The 23,648-nt window shown below is 42.4% G+C and overlaps 1 protein-coding gene across 3 annotated transcripts in view; it reads right to left on the reverse strand.

The window, feature by feature from the left end:
- Positions 1-23,429, reverse strand: part of SLIT2 (slit guidance ligand 2) — a 358,036-nt gene extending 334,607 nt beyond the window's left edge. For all 3 annotated transcript variants that reach the window (XM_081083273.1, XM_081083272.1, XM_081083271.1), the window contains exons 1-4: positions 21,355-23,429; positions 17,788-17,859; positions 16,533-16,604; positions 4,842-4,913 (exon numbers count right to left, since the gene is read on the reverse strand). In XM_081083273.1, coding sequence (XP_080939399.1) covers positions 4,842-4,913; positions 16,533-16,604; positions 17,788-17,859; positions 21,355-21,533 — 395 coding nt within the window. In that variant the 5' untranslated portion in view covers positions 21,534-23,429. The remainder of the gene's footprint in view (positions 1-4,841; positions 4,914-16,532; positions 16,605-17,787; positions 17,860-21,354) is intronic.
- Positions 23,430-23,648: the final 219 nt, after the last annotated feature.

Raw genomic sequence — 23,648 nt, forward strand, 5'->3', positions numbered from 1 at the left:
TTTTGTTAATTTTGTTTTGTTTTGGTAGATACAAGTGAAAAATGAGTTTTTGCTACATGCGTTGGATACTTAAGCCTATGCTCAAAGCCTGGGTAAATATAATAATACTGAAAGAAATAAACTGAAAACCACAAAGCAAATATTTATAACCAAATACTCCACCACAGGGCTGCCAGTGAAATTCCTCTCTAATAAGCCCAGCTTAGTAGTTGTAAACTCAAGTTGAAAAGTGTGAATCACTCCCTAGTAAGTCACCTTTCAGGCAACATTTCTCAGGAAGATTTGTATATGCTACTCATATGTATAATTAACTACTACTCACACATTTCAACCAATCGTAATTGACCATTTCAAAAGCCACTGAAAAAGTTGTCGGTTAACCAGCTCCAGATAGCTCTAAACATAATTTTCTCCACTCCTTACACTGATACCAAAAACGCAACTTCGGTTTTGGAGGAGGAACCAAGGAGACGATGGAGTATCTACATACCTGAAAAAAACTATGCGTTGTCTCTTTTAACCTCCAACCTAAGGCCCTCTACTTCCCCTCCACTTACACTTTCCATCTGTCAACAAGTGCTTGTAATTTTATTACGCTGTCCTCTAGTTTATGCAGAGTTGGTATTATTTTACAGAGTTCTGTTAATGGACTGGATAAATGGTAATGCTATTTAAACTAGTCTCTTGCTCCAACAAACACAGCTGCAACTGTACTACTATTTCTGAGCAAACATCTTGACCTGAACATGTAGTGCTCTCTCAACCCGTCCAAAGAGAAATTGGAGCAGACAGCAAAGGAAAAGCATATTTGGCCGCTAGCAGCAACCAACCGTGCCGAATCATAATTCATATACAGTGCGCCCTCTCTTCCCTTCAGACTGCACTGAGAGTCCAAAGGGTAGTCTGTGTGCTCTTCCCCTGGCATCTCATGTTCAGCCAAGAGTCAAACGGTGATTAGTCATTACACAAGTGCAACAAATATGTACACACTCAGGGGTGGGAAGAAGTAGGCTTACAGTTGTGAGTATGAGAAACAGAGTTTATCCTTGCATTATTATTTAAGTAAGTATTGCATTATTTATTATTATTTACCTATTTTTGCCCACCTTTGCCATTTCCAGTACATCAGAGTAGCTTTAAGCAAACAATGATAAAAATCAAACATCAGTGTATGAACAATGTATTAAACTTGTAAATGTTTTCATTGCTTATATATCCTGTAAAACTGTCCTAAGTAAGGATTAGAGATACAGTAGGTTTGGGAAAAGAGAGATGTCAATTAGCATTATGCAACCATTTATAACGAGAAATTAAATTCTAAGTGTGTTTCTTTCATGAATTCTAGATGTGTATGCCTTTATTACATCACATAATGGGGAAACTATGGATCGATTAATATGCACATGCAATAACCAGTCAAATACTTTCCCTGTCCCCAAATATTTTCCCTGTTATTTGTCAAAAAATCCTACATCCTTTGTTCTCTGGCTGTGAAAGGAAGCTTCATTTTTATTTATTTTTTCCCCTTTATTGATTAAGATATTACAAATGTGTCCTTATCCCCCCAATGTCCCCTCATCCCCCCTATCCTGCCCTCACCCTTACCTCCTGTTGTCCTAATCCATCGCTCATGCGTATATGCATGCATACAAGTCCTTTGGTTGATCTCTCCCCCTCACTCCCACCATCCCCTACCTACCTTCTGAGTTTTGAGCATCTGATCAATGCTTCTCTGTCTCTGCATCTGTTTTTGTTCATTGGTTTATGTTGTTCATTATAATACACAAATGAGTGAGAGCATGTGATATTTATCTTTCTCTGACTGACTTATTTTACTTAGCATAATGCTCTCCAGCTCACACATCTACATACAAAACTATCCTTTAAAATGCTCATTTAAAAATGAAGCTTCCCGAAGCCCATTTTCCCAAGTGTTAGAATATTTGCTTAGGGTGAGCTAGTAGGCACCTGTATCATCTAAAGAAAATGTGAACTAACGCCCTTCCTCTTGGAAATTACACTAACCAGGCAGTTGGCTTCCCAAGCTTTTGTTCCTTTATTTATTAACAATTCTTAATGGTGGCTGTTTAATTTAACTAGTGGTCCCCATCATAAACAACTGGTCTCCTGTAGCTTGTGAGTAATCCTCTCAGAGAAAGATCACTCGCTGCTAACAAGCCACTAAATGGAATCCAAGTGAGACAACAGCACCTCAACTCAAAAGAAGATTCCTGATGTGAAGATGCTGAAAAACATGACACCTCCAAGTTTCTAAGTGTATGCAGTGTCTGTGTCAGGTGTCAACCCCCCAGGGATTGTAAACATTGAGCCATCAAGGGCTAACTTCAGGAATATCAAAGCAGTCAAGTCCCACTTGCAACCAGTCCCATCTAACAGACAAAACTTTACTTTCCCTCACTCCCCAGGGGAGAGCTTGGAGCTATACAGGAAATCACAGCCCTGACCCATTGCCTAGCTAACCATTTCCCATTTTAAAAACGCTTTTAAATAACTGAAAATCCTTGCCTTAAAGTTTCATGGGTTCTCTTTCTTTAATTCACTTCTTTAAGGTTTGAAGTCTCCATCATTCATAGAGCAGCTTAAGTTACAAAATTATAACAAACCATTAAAGAAAATCCCCTGTGATATTGTACTATGTGATATTGTAAATAAATAAAAAAAAAGAAAAGGAAAAAAAATGATAACTGAATATGGTTGGCTGGTAGAGGACTCTGAACTGAATTATACCACCTGAAATGAAGACTCTTAAAAAAATTAACCCAAGTACTTCTAAAAAAATCAAACTTCCTGTTTCTCAGAGGTAGTGTTAAGTTTCTTCACCTCTTTGGCTTCATAATTTAAATGCTAAATGACAGTCATTCTGTTTAAATTCTATTTTCACAGCTTCTTAGGAAATGGACACTTTCCTAAAGAATGTGAATTGTTTCTAGAAGCACACAATTAGCAAAGTGGTAGTTTAACAGTGCTCACTGTATACTAGCCTTGAACCCAAATCTTTCAAGTCCCATCAATCACCCAAAATTAAAGCAGAAAGAATACTCTTAACCCCGTTTCTATGATCCTTCTTAGAAACAAAGCACAAGCATTTAAAGACTAGAGGTTTGGTGCACGAAATTTGTGCACAGGTGCGGTCCCCTAGGCCTGGCCAGTGATCGAAGCATGACACATTTGGTCTCCAGAGGGCAGTTAGTGACTCATATTGGTCTGGCAAGAAAGGGCAGGTCCCAGCTGACCTCTGGGCCCTGGGCAGCACCTGGGCCCTGGGGCCCCCATGTGCCCCCCTCTGCCTGAGTCCCCCTGCAGAGATGCGGTGAGAAGGCTGGACACTGCAGGCCAGGGCACAGTGTGGGCCTCTGGGCTGCACAGCGGTGCCATACAGAAGCCAGGCAGGCAGCACACTCTCTCCTGGACACAAACTCTCTCCTGGCCGACGCCTGCCATGTTCTGCACCACCCCCTGGTGGTTAGCACATGTCATAACAAGTAGTCGAACTCACTGTCTCCCGGTTGAACTCCTGGTCGAACGACTGCCCGAGGGGACAATTTGTATATTAGGCTTTTATTATTTAGGATAAGGATCAATTTATATACATACATATAATCTTTAAAACAGCTTACATCCTATTTCCTGGGTAAAACTAGTCCAGAGAGAATTATTGTTTAAAAAGGCAGTCTCTGGGCTTCTTTCTTTGATTTTTTTTTTTTTTAATTTACTTAACGGAGTCAATTAACCAGCAGGGAACACAAAGCCGAGAAATACTGCTAGGTGATGGGCTCTCCTTGCAGGTACAGTATCGGGAAAGTCAGACTCTAGAGGAAGATCAGGTGTGTTGTTAGCGGGCCACACCTTTCCTGCTGGGGAGATTCTCTCTATAGTGAGCTGAGGTACCGGGAGGTCCCCACAGAGATCCTGGCTCCCCTGGGGGCAGGGCTGTGGAAGGACAGTCTCCCCTCTTCTGGAACTGACAACAATACTGAATTTTCAGAATCAAGTTCAGAAAAGAGCAATCCCTACACACACGACCATATGAGACTTCCCACCATCCCGGCGGGGGCCATCCTGAGCAGATACAGCCCAACAGTTTTTCCACAACATCCGTGAACATTAGTAATTGCTGCGATGTATTTTCCCAACACTGTGGTTTATCGCCCATCTGCACGAAATCACTCCCATGGCTGAAAATCTAATTGTAAAAGCTTTCAAAAGTGTGTTTTCACTATTATATACTAGGTCAGAGAACAAGCATTTCAGGGAGGAAAAACTGATCCTGCCTAAAACTCATATTACACCCCTTCCCAAGTACTTCAATGACATACTTGATACGAAACCCTTAGTCATTCAGATTGCGAAGTTTGGAATTCTGGCCTTAAAAGGAACATATAAGAAGAAATGTTCAGTCCTTTTTGAATATCTTATAATACAGAAACAATGTTTAAAAAGCTAACGTTCAGAACCCTAACTTGATAAGGAAACGAGGCCAACTTCCCCCAAAAAAGAAGTGTGGTGTCATTTTTCCCATCAGAACTGAATCAAGTGTTCAAAGAGAAGTTAGATACATCTCCTCCCCAGCATCACATGAGCAAACCAGAATGATGCAATCACAATCACACATTCATAAACAAGTCAATGCTAGGCAAACAAAACCACTGGATTCACTGGGAAACCAACCTTAAATTTCCATTGAAAACAAAGGCAAACTCTTAATCCATGAACCTAGTGATGAATACATTCCAAGAAAGCACACGGAAACAAATCCGAAATACATTTCATAAAACACAAGGTGCTACCCAGAGCAATAGTCACCAAATCGGTCTACTTACAGCCTGTAGAGCTTCGAAGTCCCAAGAAACAGCAACTCAGGAAACAGCTGAAGGTTATTTCTGTTTAAACGCCTTTTGGGAAAGAAAAAGAAAAAAAAAAAAGCGTATGTTACACAGAAAATACCCAACAATGAAACTTTGATTTGGTAGTGTCATGCCTCATCCTGTTTTGCAGGAGAGAAAGAAATGGCATTCAAGAGAATCCAAGCATTGCAAATCAAAAGTTGGTTACACCTTTTGCTATATGAGTCTTTAAGGCAATTTTCCATTATGCTTACTCAGATCATGATTACTGGGGCTACACTCACATCCCGCGCAATATCAGTCAACCGGAATATACACAATGGAAAAGGATTTGACTCAGACTCTGGTGGCTCGGTAAGGAGAGAGTTCAACCTTCAGCAGAAATATCACAGTAAGTGGCGCCCTAAGATAATTCATACACTGTCCCAAAAGGCCTATGTTATCAGCCAACGCACTGTGGGGAGATGAAATTCAATTTTGTTAGCTTTTCATTTAGTTCAGGGGTGGGAAACCTTTTTTCTGCCAAGGGCCATTTGGATATTTATAATACCATTTGCAGCCCATACAAAATTATCAACTTTAAAACTAGCCTGCTGTATTTGGTCAAACATTTAATTAACTCACCCCTAAAGCCTGGGCAGGGCCATACCAAATGACTTTGCAGGGCCCTATATGGCCGGTGGGCCAGATGTTCCTTACTCCTGATTTAGTTGCAGAAATGTGTGCAAAAGTGTCAGTGTGATAGGCAAAACCCAAGGGAAACCAAAAAGTTCAAACCTGAACCCATCGTTCTTGACCCTTGACTGAATTTGATACTGACTTATTACTAATTGGTGTCCCAGATGCTTAAATTATGTTTTTAAAATGTTTAGCTAATATTATAATGATTTCAATGTTTTAGAAAAGAATTTGATTCCAACTCTAACTAATTTAAGTCTCAATGCTATGTAACCAGTCTTGGAAAGACCCTCAATGCTAAGTTCTTTTAGATCATGCACTCTTCTCGCTAAAGAGTGAGCCAATTCCAGCCTAGATGTATGAATACTCCAACCTCATTCATTTCAGGTATACAATTTAACCTTTCAATAAAAATGAATTTGTATTATTCTGCTTTTCCCAAATTTGAATAAAATGATGAAAAGCTGATGCAAAATTCACACTTAAATGACATACAGCCTGCTATAAAGCACTAGAAAAGGGTAAGGAGTCCCAAAAACTAATGTCACACTGAAGAAACTGGAGGTATTTCATAAGTCTTAAAGATAAATGTCCAGGAGTCAGTAAAGGAAGGCATATCAATCGATGGTGACATATTTAAATGGTCACCTTGGTGTAAGCAGAATTATACATTTGGTCTCCAGAGGGCAGACATGGCCAAAGGATTATAACTCTTAAGAAAGTAGATCATGGGAAAGACCATTCTAGGAATCACAGATATTAAGAAATGGAATGATCTGCCTTTAAGACTCCCAACTTTGTGTCCCATATTCATTCAGAGGCTTCCCAATTTCCTTTTCCCCCCTGCGAAAAGTGTAGTGACAAGAAATCCTGCACAAGGTGAGAAGTTGGGCCAGGTAGAGTTCAGAACCTCCTCCAATTCTAAAATGCCATGAGGCTATGACGGCAACCACAACTTTCGTTAGTGACTCACACTGTGGAGAAGTTGGTCATCTTCGGAAACATTCTCAGCACTTAATAAAATACATACTCATAAAAAACATGCCAAGATAAATAGGGGGACATAGTAAAATTAGTGTTGAAAGGGTACATTTATTCCCCACTTACACGGATTGTTACGAATAAAGCACAAAACAAGGTTAATGCTAAAGTGCAACAAAAGCTTCTATTTATTTTTATTTGCTGAGCCTGACTCTGAGGAATGCTCTCAGAGTCCACTACTACATGATTGTCATAAAATATTATTTACTTATGACTTGTTATATTTTTTTAAAAGTGAGTTACAAAGATTCACAAGAGTAGTAATGAGAATTTTTCTAGGGAAGCAACCAGTCTTGGAAAGACTCCCATTGTTCAAGAGCCAGCCCGTATTTCTGAACGACAGAGATGAGCTCTCATCATCTGAACCAAACAATTGGACTAACGAACATCATCAATGATTCTCCAGCCGCTCTAGCATACTCCTTCCAGCCCTGTCCCTGCAGAGGCTGCTCTCTGTATGGACTGCTTTCCCTGTTCTCCAAATGGCACTTTCTTACATCCTCTGTGAAACTCCCCCGATTCCTCCAGTAGTTAGTTCCTTCCTGTGCTGCAATCTCACATCCCCACAGCATTTGATAAGTAAGAGGCAGTCATGCTGTATTATAGGTACTCACTCCCACTGGTCTGTGTCTCTTCAAGTATAAAGATGGCATCTTTGTATTCTCTCCCTTCTTCCCTGACACTCAGTAGGTTCTAGGAATGAGAATAGACTGCTCCTTTTGCATTGTGATAGAATCCAGCAAAGCCCTGGCATACGTATTTTAAATTCGGCCAACTTTCCTCTGGCCTGCTCCCTGAGCTATATGCCCTGGGTTTTACATGCTCTCCCATGAACCTACCTACTACCACACCTGCTTTCATGTGCCCTATAGAGCAATTACCTCCTTTCCCTTCCATCCACCTCCCTCCCCTCTGCCATTTTTAATACCATCTACAAACTGGAAGGAATTCAATGTTTTGATGTATATAGTATTGATTTCAAAGGGGAAGAGAGAGGGAGAGAGATAGGAACATCAATTATGAGAGAGAATCACTGATCAAGTGTCTCCTGCACGCCCTCTACTGGGGATTGAGCCTGTAACCCGGGCATGTGCCCTGACCAGGAATAGAACCCTGACCTTCTAGTTCATTGGTCCATGCTCAACCACTGAGCTACACTGGCCAGGCAGGAATTCAATGTTTTAAAAAATTCAGATATATAATGCAGTGATAGCTGCTATTAGACTTTTTGTTGATGGGCCTACATCAGTACAATTTCGGATATTGTGAGAAAGTAGATATTTCAGATGGGGTGCAGTGTCTTCTTCTTAATTTTTATTTTCACATTTCCAGTGGTTCTCAATAGCTAACACATCACATGAGCTTACTATGTGATGGTCACAGTTCTGAGAGGTTTACATGAATGATCTCACTCATTCTCCAGGACAGCCCCATGAGTAGGTGCTCTTATTACTGCTGTCCTGAGGGAGGCACACAGCGCACAGATAGCAGACTTGGAACTTGAATTTAGGCGAGGCAAGTCCAGAACCTATCACTCCTCTCAAAGGGACACAATCTAAGCATTCCTAAATAATGATTCAAAATAATAGGATGCTGAAAATTTCCTTCTCACCAATCTTTCCTTGGGAAAAACATACCTTATATAGCCCACTTCTTAACAATGAATGAACCGCCTAAACGTAAGCCACCAAGTTTTACTTTAAAAACAAACTGGCTCTATGTTCAGCTTACTATCTTAAATATCTGTTTAAAATAGCTACAGTTGAGACAAAATGAAAAATACATTTATTTTCTCTGAATTCAAGTCCTTTATCATCATTCCATGAAATTTATTATGAATGATCTTAATATTTCTAAACCAGCCATGCTTACAAGACCAGGTAGTATCATACAATATAGAACAGATAAGTGAAGTTGTAACAGGCACTGAAAAGCAATATGACCATGCTTTCTCCTTTAAAAGAGTATTAATACACGTCTGGTTCCTGTTCTTCTATTCTTTCTTCCACCAATACTAAGAATAAGTGGAAACAGAAACATTAAAATAAAAAGTGACACTCTTCCATAATCATCAATCAAGAAAAAAAAAATTGTAACCAGAACTTCTTGTGCCATGACCAGAAATTAAATCCTTAAATGAAGAGGATACTTAAAAAATCCAAAATTACTTTAAAGACTATTAAGGTGCATAGCAATTTCTAAATAGAGCTGGAGTACAAGTAACCTCTCTTCTTTTAATGCCACAGAATACTTCCTAGCAGCTTGAAGATGCAAGTGTCATAATAATAACTGCAATGCAAATGAGTTAAAGAAGTTAAAACCCAATAGTCCCCGAACAGGAAAACAGCATGCAGCGAATTAAGGGTATCTCAGAGGAGGATTTCTAGGAGCCAGCATACATTAGCTCCATGGGCAGACTAGGTGCGTCAGTTACCTATTGTTCCGAGCAAGGATACTCAATTGTATCCAAGGAGAGGTGACACGGATTTAGTGACATCCAGCTCTTGTGTCAGCACCAGCCGGATGGAATCTGCCCACAAGATCTGAGGGCTGATTGAGAATCCTCTGGACGGGGATTCACGGCTTCGGAAAGGTGGACAATGAGTCTCAGAGACACTTTTCCATAAGACAAAAATGAGAGGGATCCCAATAACTGTTTTCTCTGTGCTGTGGGTTGTTTCTGACTGTGCCCTTCAGTGGGGTAAATGATCTGTCTGTATCGCCCAAAACAGCTGTCCTCTGAAATGCTGATTCTTCACAACCTCAATCTGAAGGGCAGCCTGAGCATTATTGACAAGCATTGTTTCACACTGCCTGTCTGCTGCTCCTGCGATTTGCCCGCTGATAGAGGTTATAGTCTCTTATTGTTTCAATGTGCACCTCGGTTCAATCAGGATTCGCCACCTTCCCCCCAATTCAAAATGTGAAGTGAAAACAGTTTTACCAAAGCCAGTGAAAAATGTATGCCTCATATTTACCTGTAATTATAAACATAAGGTGTTTTAGCAGCGTGCCTGGTCTGTAACAAGTATTTGATAAATGCTGCCTTAGACAGTCTATCATTTACAGTCTCCCATTTCACATATATAAATGCCTTCTCAGTTAAATTTTCACTTGGTCTTTTCAAAATGTATTATCTTTCCATTTTTTAAAGCAAAGATTTTTAACACTTAGCTACCATTAGATGAATAATATACAATGTATATCTCAACAATGATATTGATAATTTCATCTTTTATATTTTACTATAGGCCCGGTGCATGGTGGGGTCCCTTGGCCTGGGCTGCGGGGATCAGTGGATATCCAGGCTGCCACAGCCCAGCCTTACCCACTAGCTCGTCGGGCTCCAGCCCGCTGTCCATGTTGATTCCACACAGCACGAAGTAGTGCATGAAGCGCAGGCGGCCAGGAGGAGTTTGAGCCTGGGTGCTGCACCAGGCCGCCCCGGCTCATCCCGGCCCCGCTGCGCCTGCCGCTGCTGCTCAGGCTTGCAGGGGGACTGTCTGAGGGAGAGGCTGGTGCTGCCACAGCTGAGCTTGCCTGCCATCAGCCTGGCATCTGGTGTCCATCCATCAGCTGAGCTGTGCTCCAGCTGTGGGAGCTCACTGACCACTAGGAGGCAGCTCCTGTGTTCAGCATCTGGGCAGCTCCTGTGTTGAGCATCTGCCCCCTGGTGATCAGTGCACATCATAGCTACCGTCCGGTCATCCGGTCGTCTGGTCGCTTAGGCTTTTATATATATAGATGGTAGAGAGATCAAAACTTAGTAGTAAAAATGTTGCTTCCTCTTCATGCCCTTTAGTTCTTGGTATTTCTCTGCATATTCAGAGAGATTATGAGAAATACTCTAAAATGAAACTTGAAGGGGTTTTTGTACTTTCTTCACATCTCTTCTAATCATATGCCATATGATAAGAGTCAGAATGAAAACGATAGTAAATATGAATGTTCAAAAGTCAAATTCATTATATATACATTTTATTAGATTCGTAATATAAAATAATTCTTAAACTGAGCTTTGGAAAAAATAGGAAATTTTGAAATATATAAAGAAACACATAACCCTTAAAAAAACCCCACATAATTCTTTAAGTACTGAGCCTGTTGTAAAACTATGTATTATCTTACTTAAATCATGTTCCACACCGTTATGAGATATAATAATCAACTCTGTCCTAAAGGTGAGGAAACTAAAGTTTTCAAAGATAAAACAATTTGATCAAGATCTCACAGTGGAATTGAAACCAAGGGTTTCCGATGTCACTCCTATCTATTCTTTCCGATTTTAAAAGGAGGGAAAAGCGTCTGTATCAGCTTAAAAAGCATAGCCAACAGCACAATCAATGAGGATTTGACACATTCCATAGTATGCCAGGCAACTGCGTAGAGAAAGGCCAGATGCCTCAGCAGAACCTAGAGCAGTAGCTCATGGCTGGGGAACATCCACCTGAGCAGAGTGGATAGTGGATGGACCCAGAAAGTCGGACAATCAGATACTTTTGTTGCAAATATTATCTTAAAGCAACGTACCAACGTTTGGTATTAATACCAAACCAGCCCTGTTGTTCCCATACTCTCATTCTGACAGCATTTTCACCAATATTCCTTCCCGACCAGCAGTAAAAAAAACTGCTTTGGGCCGGGGGGCGGGGGTGGAGGGGAGAGAGCCATGTGAAATCTATGTAGGCAAGCCTCTCACTCCATGTAAAATTGGAATATTCAGTCTAGAAGGCATACTTCAAGCAGAAAGGTATCCAACAGGAATGAAAGACAAGTCAATGTAAAATATTTGACCTTCACTGCTTCCACACATACATTGTAACAGTGCAAAGTAAACGACTAGTTTCGGGAGACGTATAAAAGACACAGCATGTAGCAAACACTGTCACAAAGGATGGGCCCAAAACAGATGTGGGAAAAATACACAGCCCGCTGCTTCAGCATTTATAACACGGCCCCCAAAGAGCAAACAGGCCTTCTCACCACCGCTCAACTTCAAGGCCCATAAAAACGGTGCATGAGAAACGCTGTCGGATGGGTTCAGTGTTAGGCTACACTTCTAACACTGCACGGGCAGTAAAGCCTTATGAGACCCTCATCTGTAAATGTCATGTAAAATAGTTCAATACCACTTACATACAGGTGCGAGTGGACATTTCATCGGTATCACAGATGAAGCAACAGAGTCCATCCTTGAACATTTTTATATGATGCAGTGTACATACTCTGCCCCAGTTTCTAAGGTTTGATATGCTCTTCAAAGAGCCTTTCCCAAGAAAATCACTGCACTGGTTTTAAACTCGGGTGTAAAGTTGTCAGAGAACAATTCTTCTGAGATGAGCTTGCGTTTTTTTTCCAAGGAGATTAGCACGTGAGTCTGCCCCCACGTTAAGAAAAGGAATGTGTTCTGTGTTGCCCACAAATTGCAGGATTAGTCAGGAGAGGGACTCCCTACCCCTCCCTGGTGAACAAGGGATAAGGGGTGCTCTCCTTCAGACCTGCTCCTCAGCCTTTTCTCTACCTGAACTCATGTGTAACGACCTGTGACAAAACCTCAGCCGCAGCCTCACACTGGCTGCCACAGGCTTACATATAAATGGTGTGTGCACGCAGAAAAACAAATGCAGAGCCACCTTAAAAAAATAATAATCGATGTGCCTTTTACGTATCCTTTCAGGACAGTGTAGTGTTGAGGCATATTTAGGCTCTGCTAAACTGGGATTTAGACATTTGTGAATTAAGATGAGTACATTTATATCATCTTGGTAGAAACTTTAAAATAGTAAGGGGACAGGTTTATTTTCCAGGATTCCTTAGATGGCTTTACTATCATATTTTCAGGACGCATGACCAAGTTAGTAGGAAAATTGCAATTCGCACCCAGAGAGTCTACAACTTGGAGAGTTTAAAGCAATCCTGGTTTGAAAAGCACACATTTACACGGGACTGGTAAGAAACGAAGAGCAGTCCCAGCCCTTGCCTTTTTCATTTCTGCAGTTTCCTTATCGTGAGGGTATAAACTGAGGGTCAAGTTAATGAAAAGTCTAATGTCCCAGGCTTTCTATGGTATGTGATTGGTTGTCATTAACATAATCTAGGCCTTTAAGTATTTTATTTTGCATCTAAGCATTTCATTGCAAGTAGGATAAAATGTCCTAATATTCTTTTGACAACCTTAAACATTTTCAAAGACCTTTTCACGCCCTTGCATTTGTGTTATTAAGAAACTTGCTAAAGCAGATGAACTTCACTAATGAAACACGGAAGTGGCCTGGGTCTCCTTAAAAGGCCTAAACTAGAACTTTAAGGACTATAGCATAATCCCATAAATTGTAAGTGAACAACAAAACTTTAGCCCAGCACACAAAGGTCCTGGGCCCCAAAGTGATTGTTTTGACCCTAAAACATTATGTACCAGCCAAGAAATACCTTGAATTGACAGTTCTAAATGGAGACTTTATTGCAGATATATACAGGTGTCTTCTGTGAAGTATTTAAAAAAAAAGTATATTTCCTAAAAGTTTCAGTTGTTTACTGTAGCTTATTTGTAGTTTGTTTTCCTTAATTAATTTCCATTGCACTTAATTAATAACTAGTCGTGCAAGTACACTGGATTTCATTTGAACATTTTGATGAAGCAATAAGACCTGCTAATAGAATCTACCTGGGGCACCTTCTCACGGCTTCATTTTCATCCCAGATGTGCAGGCACTACTGGCAGCACAGAGCACCCAGGAAAAGGTGCTGCTGCCCTCATCAGCTCCGGGAGTACAGTCAGAAACTGTCTATACCGAAGTAATGTGTGCTCATGCTGTGTAAGCCTGATTAAAATTTATTTCTTTTACAATGACTCATAAGCATATTCTGATGATGATTATACCATCTGATATTGTTTTCTACACAACAGAGAGAAGTGTGAAGAGAGAGGGAGCGGGGGGGTAGATTTTAATATCTATCTACTTGAGATTTTCACTAATAGTCTTACATGTCATTGATTCTTTTAGGTGGGAATAAATCCCTCTCTTCTAACTATAATGCTTTGACTTACAAATAATGACTTGCTCATTCTATGATAAAATTTAATTCAACTTAACAACATGACCCTGGTTCGTATTAGATTAAAAGTTGGATTTCTAAAAAGGCACAGATGTTATTTTCTGTTTTCAGGTTTGTCTTCTCTCTCTAGATATAAAACTCTATAAACATGAAATAAAATGGGGAAAAAAGCTCATAGTTTTAAAATACACACAATCATCATTTGGAATTGCTTTGATTTTACCATTTTAAAATGAAAAAAAAATAACTTAAAACCATAACTTGCACACAAATAAAATTAATTTTATTTATTTATTTTTCTTCTCACAAAGAATGAAAATTAAGTTACTATAAATATTGTATGAATGGCATTTACAACATAAATCTGCAATCATACACCTTTTCATAATCTGGACTTTCCATTAAAAATTCACATCTAAATTGCCAAAAAAACATGTAAGCTCATACAACATATAATTAGCTAAAAGTTAACTCATTGATTATTTCCTTTCTCTTACACTTGGAGCTTAAAAAAAAAAAAAAAGGCAGTTTCTGTGATGTTAAGGATACCACCAACTAAAATAAGGATATATACCACAGGCCATAAAAATGTTATTAAAGAACTCCCTGGATAGCTTCTTTTATTTTTACTTTTTAATATAATATACTAAAAAAATTTTAAATAGTTTATTGCACAATTAACTGGAATGCAAGCATTCTTAAGCAAAACTGCCTTTGCATTTAATGTATTTTTAAAAATAAATATTTAAAAAGTGTATCCACAATGTTCCTAAGAAATGGTTTTGAATTCCTGAGTCCCAAGGAGATGAATTGGCTGTCAGATAACAATGTGCTTCCATCAGATGGACTTGGCAGTTGTAAACAAAAGGAATTTTCTCAGCTTTTCCTCACAAATATGAAATATTTGCTCTCGGCCAACAGCTGGGTGATTTAAAGAAGTCCTGCATATATATTAGTTTTCATTCAAAATTACAAATCCTCCTCCCACTCTGCAACATCTGATCACATCTTAGTAGAACAGAAAATTGTTCTGCGATGAAGTGACATTCCCAGGGGAGGTCAAATTCAAAAACTAGTACCTACTTACAACTCTAATCAAATTTCAGATCATATGGCATCTGGTTAATAATTTTTAAGAAAAGTTAATTTATTCAAGATGAAAGATTAAATGATACCCTGGAGTGGCTTAAAAAATAATGAGAAAGTTTGGTATGTTGTAATGTTTCTAAAAGTTTGATATGTTAGAATATTTCTGAAAATGTTCACTATACAACCTAAATAGAAGCTGCCTGAAAAGCCACTAAGTTTCCCACAATAATTTGAAAGTTGTTTAAGAATCAAACGTATAGGTTTCCATGTGGTGACTAGTTAAGTTATTCATGAAAAAACTGTTAATATTTAAATGATCATTTAAAATTATGTATTCAACTTACTAAACATTAAAATTATATAGATACTTCTTTTTAAATGAATGCATTAAAATACCTTTACAAGATACTAGGTATTAGCTATTCATAAAAGCCTTTGAAGGAAATCAAAGAATAAATATTTTCAGAGTATTTTTATATATGAATAGGTAATGAACTTACGAACTTCGTTTATAAATTTAACGAAATGTTTGCCTTATTTTTATTCCTCTCTCCCTAACAACCTCAAAGTAGTGATTTTAAATGTACTTTTAATTCCAGAATAATATTCCCTATATTGTAAGATTTACCATGGATACAATTTTATAGTAAAATAAATTAGGCATCTCTGTGTTTAATGTACTTGAGGTGATAAACATGTATCCTATATATTTACACATATCTTAGAAGTTGACAAGCATTTTTCTATTTAGAGACAATTACACAGAATTAACTTTTGCCCTTAGGTCCAGTGAATGTGAATGTACAATGCCTAAAACTAACTTAATATTTCATTATTTTAAATAAGTGCTTTATTTTTACCTAAAGTACCTATTAAAGCAGGCATGGAAACATTACAATAATCCCTGCTACTTCTAAAAAAGTTGTATTTGCCCTTAAAATGCAAATCTACTAAACTTGAATTATCAAGACATATGAGAAATGGAATTCATACATCAAATTACAAAGTGTGTAATTTATCCTAATTATTACAGACAGATGTTTTGTCCTTTGTAGATACACACTGTAGATATAATATAGTAATGGCACTCAGGTAATATATACCAATCCTTAAAATTTTGTGTCTGAAAAAAAAAGTATTTTAAAGTCTGAATTCCATTTCCCTTTTTGGAAAAAAAATAACCACCCTTGGAAGACATAATTCTTACTTCCATATCTGTTAATCTTTAAATGATTTTTCCAGCAGAAAAACTTAGAAAGTCACTATAAAATAATGAAATACAATTGTGAATAGAAGTAATTACCAATATTCACCGTCAGTGTTAAATATCAGAAAGCAAATCTTTATCATTAAGAATTTAAAATAATTTGTCAACTATCACTGATGACACACAAAGAGACAGCATGGAAATGAAAATACTATTAGCAAAACTTTTCTTTTCCATAATTCAGCATGAATGCAAATAAAATGACCACCTTTCTTCCTACATAAGCAAATAAAACAAACTAGATGAACAATAAGAAAACCATGTACATCTCAAAGTACCAAGGCAGTGCTTATCAAGGGAGTAAATGTGTCAGGAAAGTAAGTCTGTATTTTTAGCTTTATTTCAAGTTAGTCCTATTTATGCAAAAAAAAAGGGGGTCTTTTTTTTTAAAATGAGTCTGAAAGCCACTTATTCAACCTCTTGTTTCTATAAACTTTCAAAGACTAAGACATGAAATTAAAGGCAGGGACTTTGAAATTCAAGTATTTTTAAAAACACAGTTATGTCGTCATAAGTTTGGAATTGAAAATACTTACAGTCTCTCCAGTTCTTTAAGATCCTGGAATGCTCCTCTTTCAATGGTGCTGATCTTATTCTCCATGAGCTGACTGAAATGCAAAATATAGCAGGAGTCTTAATGTTAGCCCTCACCGTCAGAATAAGTTTCAATTCAGCAACTAAAATGTGCAACTTCTTTCTCTTTCTCTTTATGAAGTTAAATTTTGCTCTGGTTTGAGATTTAATATCAAATGCAATGATGATATCTTTGAGAGAAGTCAGGGAGGAGAAATAGCATCCACACCCCAAAACTTCTAGGAAAAAATCCTAACAGTGACATGAAATCCACTGGCCAAAAAACTCTCCACCATAAAGCACAGTATTTTCTGGAAAACAACCTATGGCACTGCAGCTCCGATGGATGTTTTTCAGTAAACTGACTTTCAACTGAGGTCTTAACTAAGAGAATAAATATATAATAATTCATCATACACATAGTTCAGTTAACTTATGGATATGCATCAGAAATTGGACGCATTCATAATGTTCAAGTGTGTCTTTTAAAAGAAGAACACTGAACACACAATGATCCAAGTATATGTTCACTGTGAGGGGAATATTTACAAACCTGAGGGGAAAAGAATTTTACATTATATTGAACCTCAAATGATGTTTCACTCAGAACTAATTTAACTCACTAATGAAAGAAGTAATTCAATTACAAGAATTTTATAAAAGCTACAGAGATATAAAATATAAGAGTTAAAAATATGACCAGTGTACTTTCAAAAAAAAAACATGTCCCATCATAAACTCTGTAGAAAGCTGGATTGTTTGATTTTAATTTTAGAAATTATATGCGTGTTGTTTGACAGAAAAGGCTAAACATTTCTATATTAGTAGTAAAAATGCAGACCCACCTAAATTATTTCTAGTAAATCTGAAATCCTAAAAGTGCATCAAATGTCTCACATTACTTATTCATATTGTGAAAGTAATTATTCTACATTTTTATATGTCTAAGGCACTTAGGGTATGGCATTGCAAACACTTGAGGCCATTTCTACAGTACTGTTTCTATGGCCTGCATCCAACCTTAAAATAAAAGCCTACATTTTAATAAAAGTTGTAGTATAGTGATAAACTAAAAAAGAAAGAAAACCAAGACCTTGTAAATGTTTATGTTTTTGTTATTGGGACAGCTTTTAATACTGAGACCAGTTACAATTCAAAATATGCAAGCCTAAAAAAAAAAGAAAGAAAATTATTCAAAACACAGAAGAACGTACTTACAGAACTCTTAGATGTCTAAGGCCGGCAAAATCCATTTTGGTAATCCGTGTGATGTTATTTCCATTCAAATCCCTGAGAGAAAACAAAAAAGAAAATGAAAGTCCCACTTTATTTCTATCAATAGCTAGTTAAAAATTAAAAACATAAACTAAATAAGAACTTGAAGTTAAAGATCAGTTCCAATGACTAAAGCAGTTTGCAAAGTAAAAGATATAAAGGGGTAACCTTTGTAGGAATTTTTTAAAATGATCATCAACAAGTTTACAGAGTCCCTACTTGCTGGCATGAGACATGAAAACGGATTATCTTGTCACAAGAAGTGCTCTTTTTTTGCATGTATAGGAGTGCTTTCAATTTTCGTTTCTTAGTTTTATATTTTTTAATCATTTTTTTTATGTTTCAAGTATAGTTGACATTCAGTGTTATAGTAGTTTCAGGTTTATGCTCCAGTGATTAGACATTGTTTAACTTACTCTGTGATCATTCTGGTAAATCTCACACCCATCTGACACCATACACAGTTATTAGAATATCATTGATTCTGCTATGCTTTACAGCCTCATATAATCAAGTTGTACTTCTTAATCCCTTCACCTCTTGTCATCCATTCCCCAAACCCCTCTCAACTAGGCACCATCAAAATGTTTTCTGTATCTATCAGCCTGTTTCTGCTCTGCTTGCTCACTTATTTTGTTTTTAGATTCAATTGTGGATAGATATGTATCTATTGCCATTTTATTATTCATATTTTTAATCTTTTCTTTCTTCTTAAAGAAGACCTTTTAACATTTCATGTAATAGTAGTTTGGTGGTAATAAATTCCTTTAGCTTTTTCTTGTCTGGGAATCTATTTATAAGTTCTTCTATTCTAAACGATAGCTTCCCTAACCTGGTAAAGGAAATAGACATACAAATCCAGGAAGAGCAGACAGTCCCAAACAAGATGAACCCAAAGAGGCCCACACCAAGGCACATCATAATTAAAATGCAAAAGGTTAAAGACAAACAGAAAATGTTAAAAGCAGCAAGAGAAAAACAGTTATCTACAAGGGCGGCCCCATAAGACTGTCAGCTGATTTCTCAATAGAAACTTTGCAGGACAGAAGGGAGTGGCAAGAAATATTCAAAGTGATAAAAAGCAAGGACCTACAATCAAGATTACTCAACTTTTGTTTGTATAAGGATATGTATGTTGACATCACAGGAATTCTGCTATTATTGTTAGGCACATCCCCAAAAAAGTTCCCTTCAAAAAGTTAAAGGAACAATATTTTAATACTACTCTGGAAGAAATTTTAAATATCCCAAATTCTCTCCTGAGGTGGCAGGGTGTCTGAACTTCCTAAGGCAAAGAAGGAAGTGCCATCAAAAGACCTGCACTTCAAAGACTTGCATTTATAGGCATTTACCTTCCAACAATTCTATGTTTGTATGAAAACTAAACTCTTCTTTTGCAGCTTAGGGAGCCCCCTTTACCCCCCTCCCCCCCACTGTGGCTGTAAAGTGAAAACTACTAGCTGGGGCAATAATGCAAATAGTATTCAGGCCCTGACGGGGTTTTTTTGCTCAGATTTCAGCACCAAGTTTCCTTCAAGAGTCACACAACCCCTGCTCTGGCATCTTAGGTCAAGATCTAAATTTGCCCTGGTTCCAATCATGTCAAGTAAAACCAGGCTTCGCTGTGGTTTAAACGTTCTCCTTCACGGAAGTAAGCCTTCTCTTACTTTGACTTTATAAGATTGTGTTTGAAATCTATATTTAATGAGTCAGTGATAGAACTGTATACGCCATCACTGAGTAAACTATTTTCTGAAAACTCTATACTAGTAGATTCCTCATAGGGATTTTTTTTCCCCCAAAGACATAAAACTCACTTGCTATTTTGTCCCTTTTTGTTAAGTTAAGACATAATAGTACTTAAACTTAAAACTGTTCTGAATAGCATGACATGCCAAGTGCTGAAACAGAATTCTGCATTGCTTTCTCCCCAACCCACTCTCCACATCAGCTGAGCAAAGTACCATCAAGTTGTCCCTACAATTACTGAGGTCTTCACTGGCTAGTTGACATAATACAATGCCCTACTCCCAACCCTGGACACATGTGGTGGTTCACATTTTAATAAGACACCCTTAGTAAGGCGCCAACTTACCCAGCGCTGAGGGAAGGAGTGAGGCTGGGATGGGGGAGCCATTTGCAAAGAATCAAGGGTTCAACTCTGGCCTTTAAACTGTGGGCCAGGCAAGTGGATTAGATAAGTTCAATTTGGTTTACGTGCTGAGTGAGGGCCCTGCTAGTGGAGACGTGCAGATTGGAGCAAGTCCTCTCTGCAGCGTGCAACCCTCATATCCTCGGGCGTAGAGGCCTGGAAGCTAAGTCGGGAGCGCTGGCCCTGGCCGTCCTTGTCCCGCACCCACCCTGACCACCGGGCCCACGCGAAATGGCGAGTGGAGTGCGCCCAGGGCGCTTGGGCAGCGCCCAGCACTGCCCACTGTGATCACAAAGAGAACGGCCTCCATGCTCCACTTCCCTGAACTCAAGGGGTGCCCCACCAGGAGCGCGTGGGCCGGCCATCACCACCGGCTCTGGGATTACTTCTTCATTAGAGACTCGCAGAGACAAGGAGGCGGGGATGTCTGCGGGCAGTGGAGCGGGAAGAGGGGAAGGCAGGGGAGCTGCTGCCAGAGGAAGGGACACAGAAACTGCCAGAAAGGTGGACCGGAGCACTAGGGCCCCGCCGAAAGGGCTGGAGGGGGCAGCCAAGGGCTGCAAAGTCCCTGAACAGTGAGACCTGAACGGGGCTGGGTCTGGTTAGAGAGGTTGGGAAGTGGACCGCTTCTGCAGTCGCCTCTGGGACAGGTCCCTAGGGCCCGCCACAGCCTGCTTTTCCCAAGAGAAAGGGGGGGGGGGGGCGGGGGGCGGGAAACAGGACAGGGAGTCACGCGTGGCCACAGCTTCCCGGGGCATCCTTCCCTCCGTGACTCTTGGGTGGATCCAGACGCCTCGGGATCCCTTCTCCCCTCCCTGCGGACCCAGGGGGGCTACACAAAGCCAAGGAGTGGAGGCTTCTTCTTTTGAGTCCCCCCCGCCAGTCCCTGCGCCACCCCGCGGCGACCAGAGTGGGGACTCGGCCTGGAAACTGCCCCGCGAGTCTTGGCAACGCAAGGTGACTCTGTTGACTGAGTCTGGGGAGCAAAGTCCTGTCTTCCTTGCCCCGAGCACCCGCGATCACTTGTCCTCCATCAAGTTCCTTGCCGCCCCAGGTCAGAGAACTGGACCGCACAGGTCTACGTGCGTCAGGACAAGAGCGGGGAGAAGGGACCCATTGCAGCTGCCAACAGTCCCGCCCCTCCTTGGGCAGCGCCCTCCTGTCCTTCGCGCCCCCCCCCCCCCCAAAGCCTCCAACCTCAGGATGCGCGTGCAGAAGAGCTAGTGGGGGCTGCCCCAGGCACAGGGACCGGTGCCGCTAAGTCCTTCCAGTCTCCATGCTTGAGGAACAGGACCCTGATGGGCCGGGGAGGGGGGGGGGGGGCGCGGAGGCGGAGGCGGAGAAGAGCCCATACTCACAGCCTCTCGGTGTTACGGGGGATGTTCCTGGGCACGCTGCGCAGCGCCAGTCCGTGGCAGTCCACCGTGCTGCCCGAGCAGGAGCACTGCGCCGGACACGCTTGAGACGCCACCTCCTTCAGGATCGCCAGCACCAAGCCCAGAGCCAGGGACAGCGTCTGCCAGCCACCGCCGCGCATCTTCCCCCGCCGCCGCCTCCTCGCTCGCCAGTGCCGGTGGTTCCTCTACCGCACGCTGCTGGGCGCCAAACGCTCTGGGGCTGAGGCCCGGGGTCTGGTGCAGGGCTAGCAACCCAGAGTGCCCGGGTCAATGTGCAGGAAATAAGGCGGACGTGACAGTTCTAATATTCAAGGTAGAAGAGCTTGGCACAGGTACCCGCCTCCCACCTCCCCTCCACCCTACTCCAGCGGGGCGGGCGCTCCTTGCAGAACTTTAGGTCCTGAAGATGAGTCGGTCTGGCTAAGGCTGTTCGAAGACCCGGGAGACGCAAGGAGGAGATCACGAGTCGCCAAGACCAACTTGGTGGGAAAGACCTGGGCTCTCAATAGCCACGAAGATGCAAGAGCCCGTGGCTCGGGGAATGGGCCTGCTCGGGTTCCACCACCTCCTCTGCGAGTCCGATTCCGGCAGGGAGGCTCAGAGGCAGAAGAGGGAGGCTCAATAGGAACGCTGTCCTTGATGAAAGCGGGCTCTCTGGAGCTAGAAGGCGCAGGGGCCCCGTGGGCCAGGAACCGTGCGTGCAGGGCCACTGGGCATGGCGCGCTGGGGCGCACAGGCGGGCGCACAGCCAGGGGGCGCGGGGAGCTGCTCCCGGAGACCAGCGCGGCTCCCTCGCAGGGCTTCCCCTGACCCGCGGCTCCTCGGCGGCAGGGGCTAGTCCTCGCTGTCTCCCGACAGCCCACGTTCAGGGCGGTTTGGAAAAACACATGCACTTCGCGGAAGGCTGCCTCCGCAATCCCGCCTCCCGCCGGGCGTCCTAGGCGATGCTTGGCACTCGGGCCTGCCCGGAGGTCAAACAGAAAAGACAAAAGGGCACTGGGGCCGCAGCAGCCGGCGGTAATATCCACTAGTCACGACCCTGGCGGAGGAAATCCAAGAGGCCAAGTTGAGGACGAGAGCTCCTAGGAGGACCGCCGGCAGGCCAGCCTGAAGGAATGGAAAGGCCAAGGTGGAGGTGTCCGCGTCCTGGGTCCTGCGGGAGTGTCCGGGGGAGGGGGGATGGCGTGGTGGCAGTTGGCCGGTGGGCGCCCAGGGGGCAGCGGAATGGCAGTCCGCGTGCGCGCCGGTGCCGGCCCCTCCGGTCTCGCGGAGACGGCGCAGCTCCGCGGCAGACACCTGATGGCAAAGGTGGAAGAAACCAGAGCGGGCTCCCGGGCGGGCGCAGCGCCCCGCTCCGCCCCTCGACGGCCGCCCACAAGTGGGTCCTCCTCCTCCAAGTGAGGAACTTTTCCCAGGCTCAGCAGCCCGTCCACGGCCACGCGGGGAGTCCTCCTGCCGCCGTCGCGACGCCCAGCTCCCGGCGCTGCACCTGACGCGGTGGCCGCAGTCCCGTCCGGAGCAGCCCGTCTCCTCCCGGCCCCTTCTCCTCTCCCGGCGGCTTCGGCTCGCCCTTCTCCGGGCTGGGAAGCGGGGGCGAGGGCCGGCGGCGACCCGGAGCGAGGGCTGGGTGGCTCCGCGGACTCCGGAGCTCCCGGCAAGTGTCTAAACAATAGGATGGACGCGGCAGCCCGGGCTCCCGCGACTGCGGGAAGGTGGCCGGCGGCGGTGCCTGGAGTTGTTCGCTTGGGCTGCCTGGCGCCGAGCCCCGCCGAACAACCGCCGGGCCAGCGCCTCCGGAGCGGCTGCCGGGTCCCGGACCGGACGCTCCCCTTCCTCTCAGCGCTCCCGCCGCGCCCCGAAAACTCCGCAGCTCCAGCCGGCGCCCGGGAGCCACGATGCTCCCATCACTCGCTGCTGCCTTTTTTTTTTTTTTTTTTTAATCACCTTCTGTGGCAGCCTCTGCGGCGCTGCCGCCACCACCTCCACCACCAGCCTGTGCGGCTGGTGCGCTGGCCAAATAAATAACCCCAAGTCCCAAGTTAAACCGGCGCCACCGGCCTTATATACCCGGCCAGCCCCCAGCCTCGGCCCCGCCCCGCGCCGCCGGCCCCGCCCACTGGCTGCTCGCAGGGAGCCCACACCTCGCCCGGAGAGGTAGGGCCACAGCCCAGCACCCGGCGAGGAGGCGGTTGGCGGCGCGTTCCCATGCACCACGACTCGCGCCCTCGCTCCCACGCGCAGCAAAGTTTTCCGGG

The sequence above is a fragment of the Myotis nattereri genome (assembly GCF_964212035.1).
Source record: "Myotis nattereri genome assembly, chromosome: 1".
Taxonomy (NCBI): domain Eukaryota; kingdom Metazoa; phylum Chordata; class Mammalia; order Chiroptera; family Vespertilionidae; genus Myotis; species Myotis nattereri.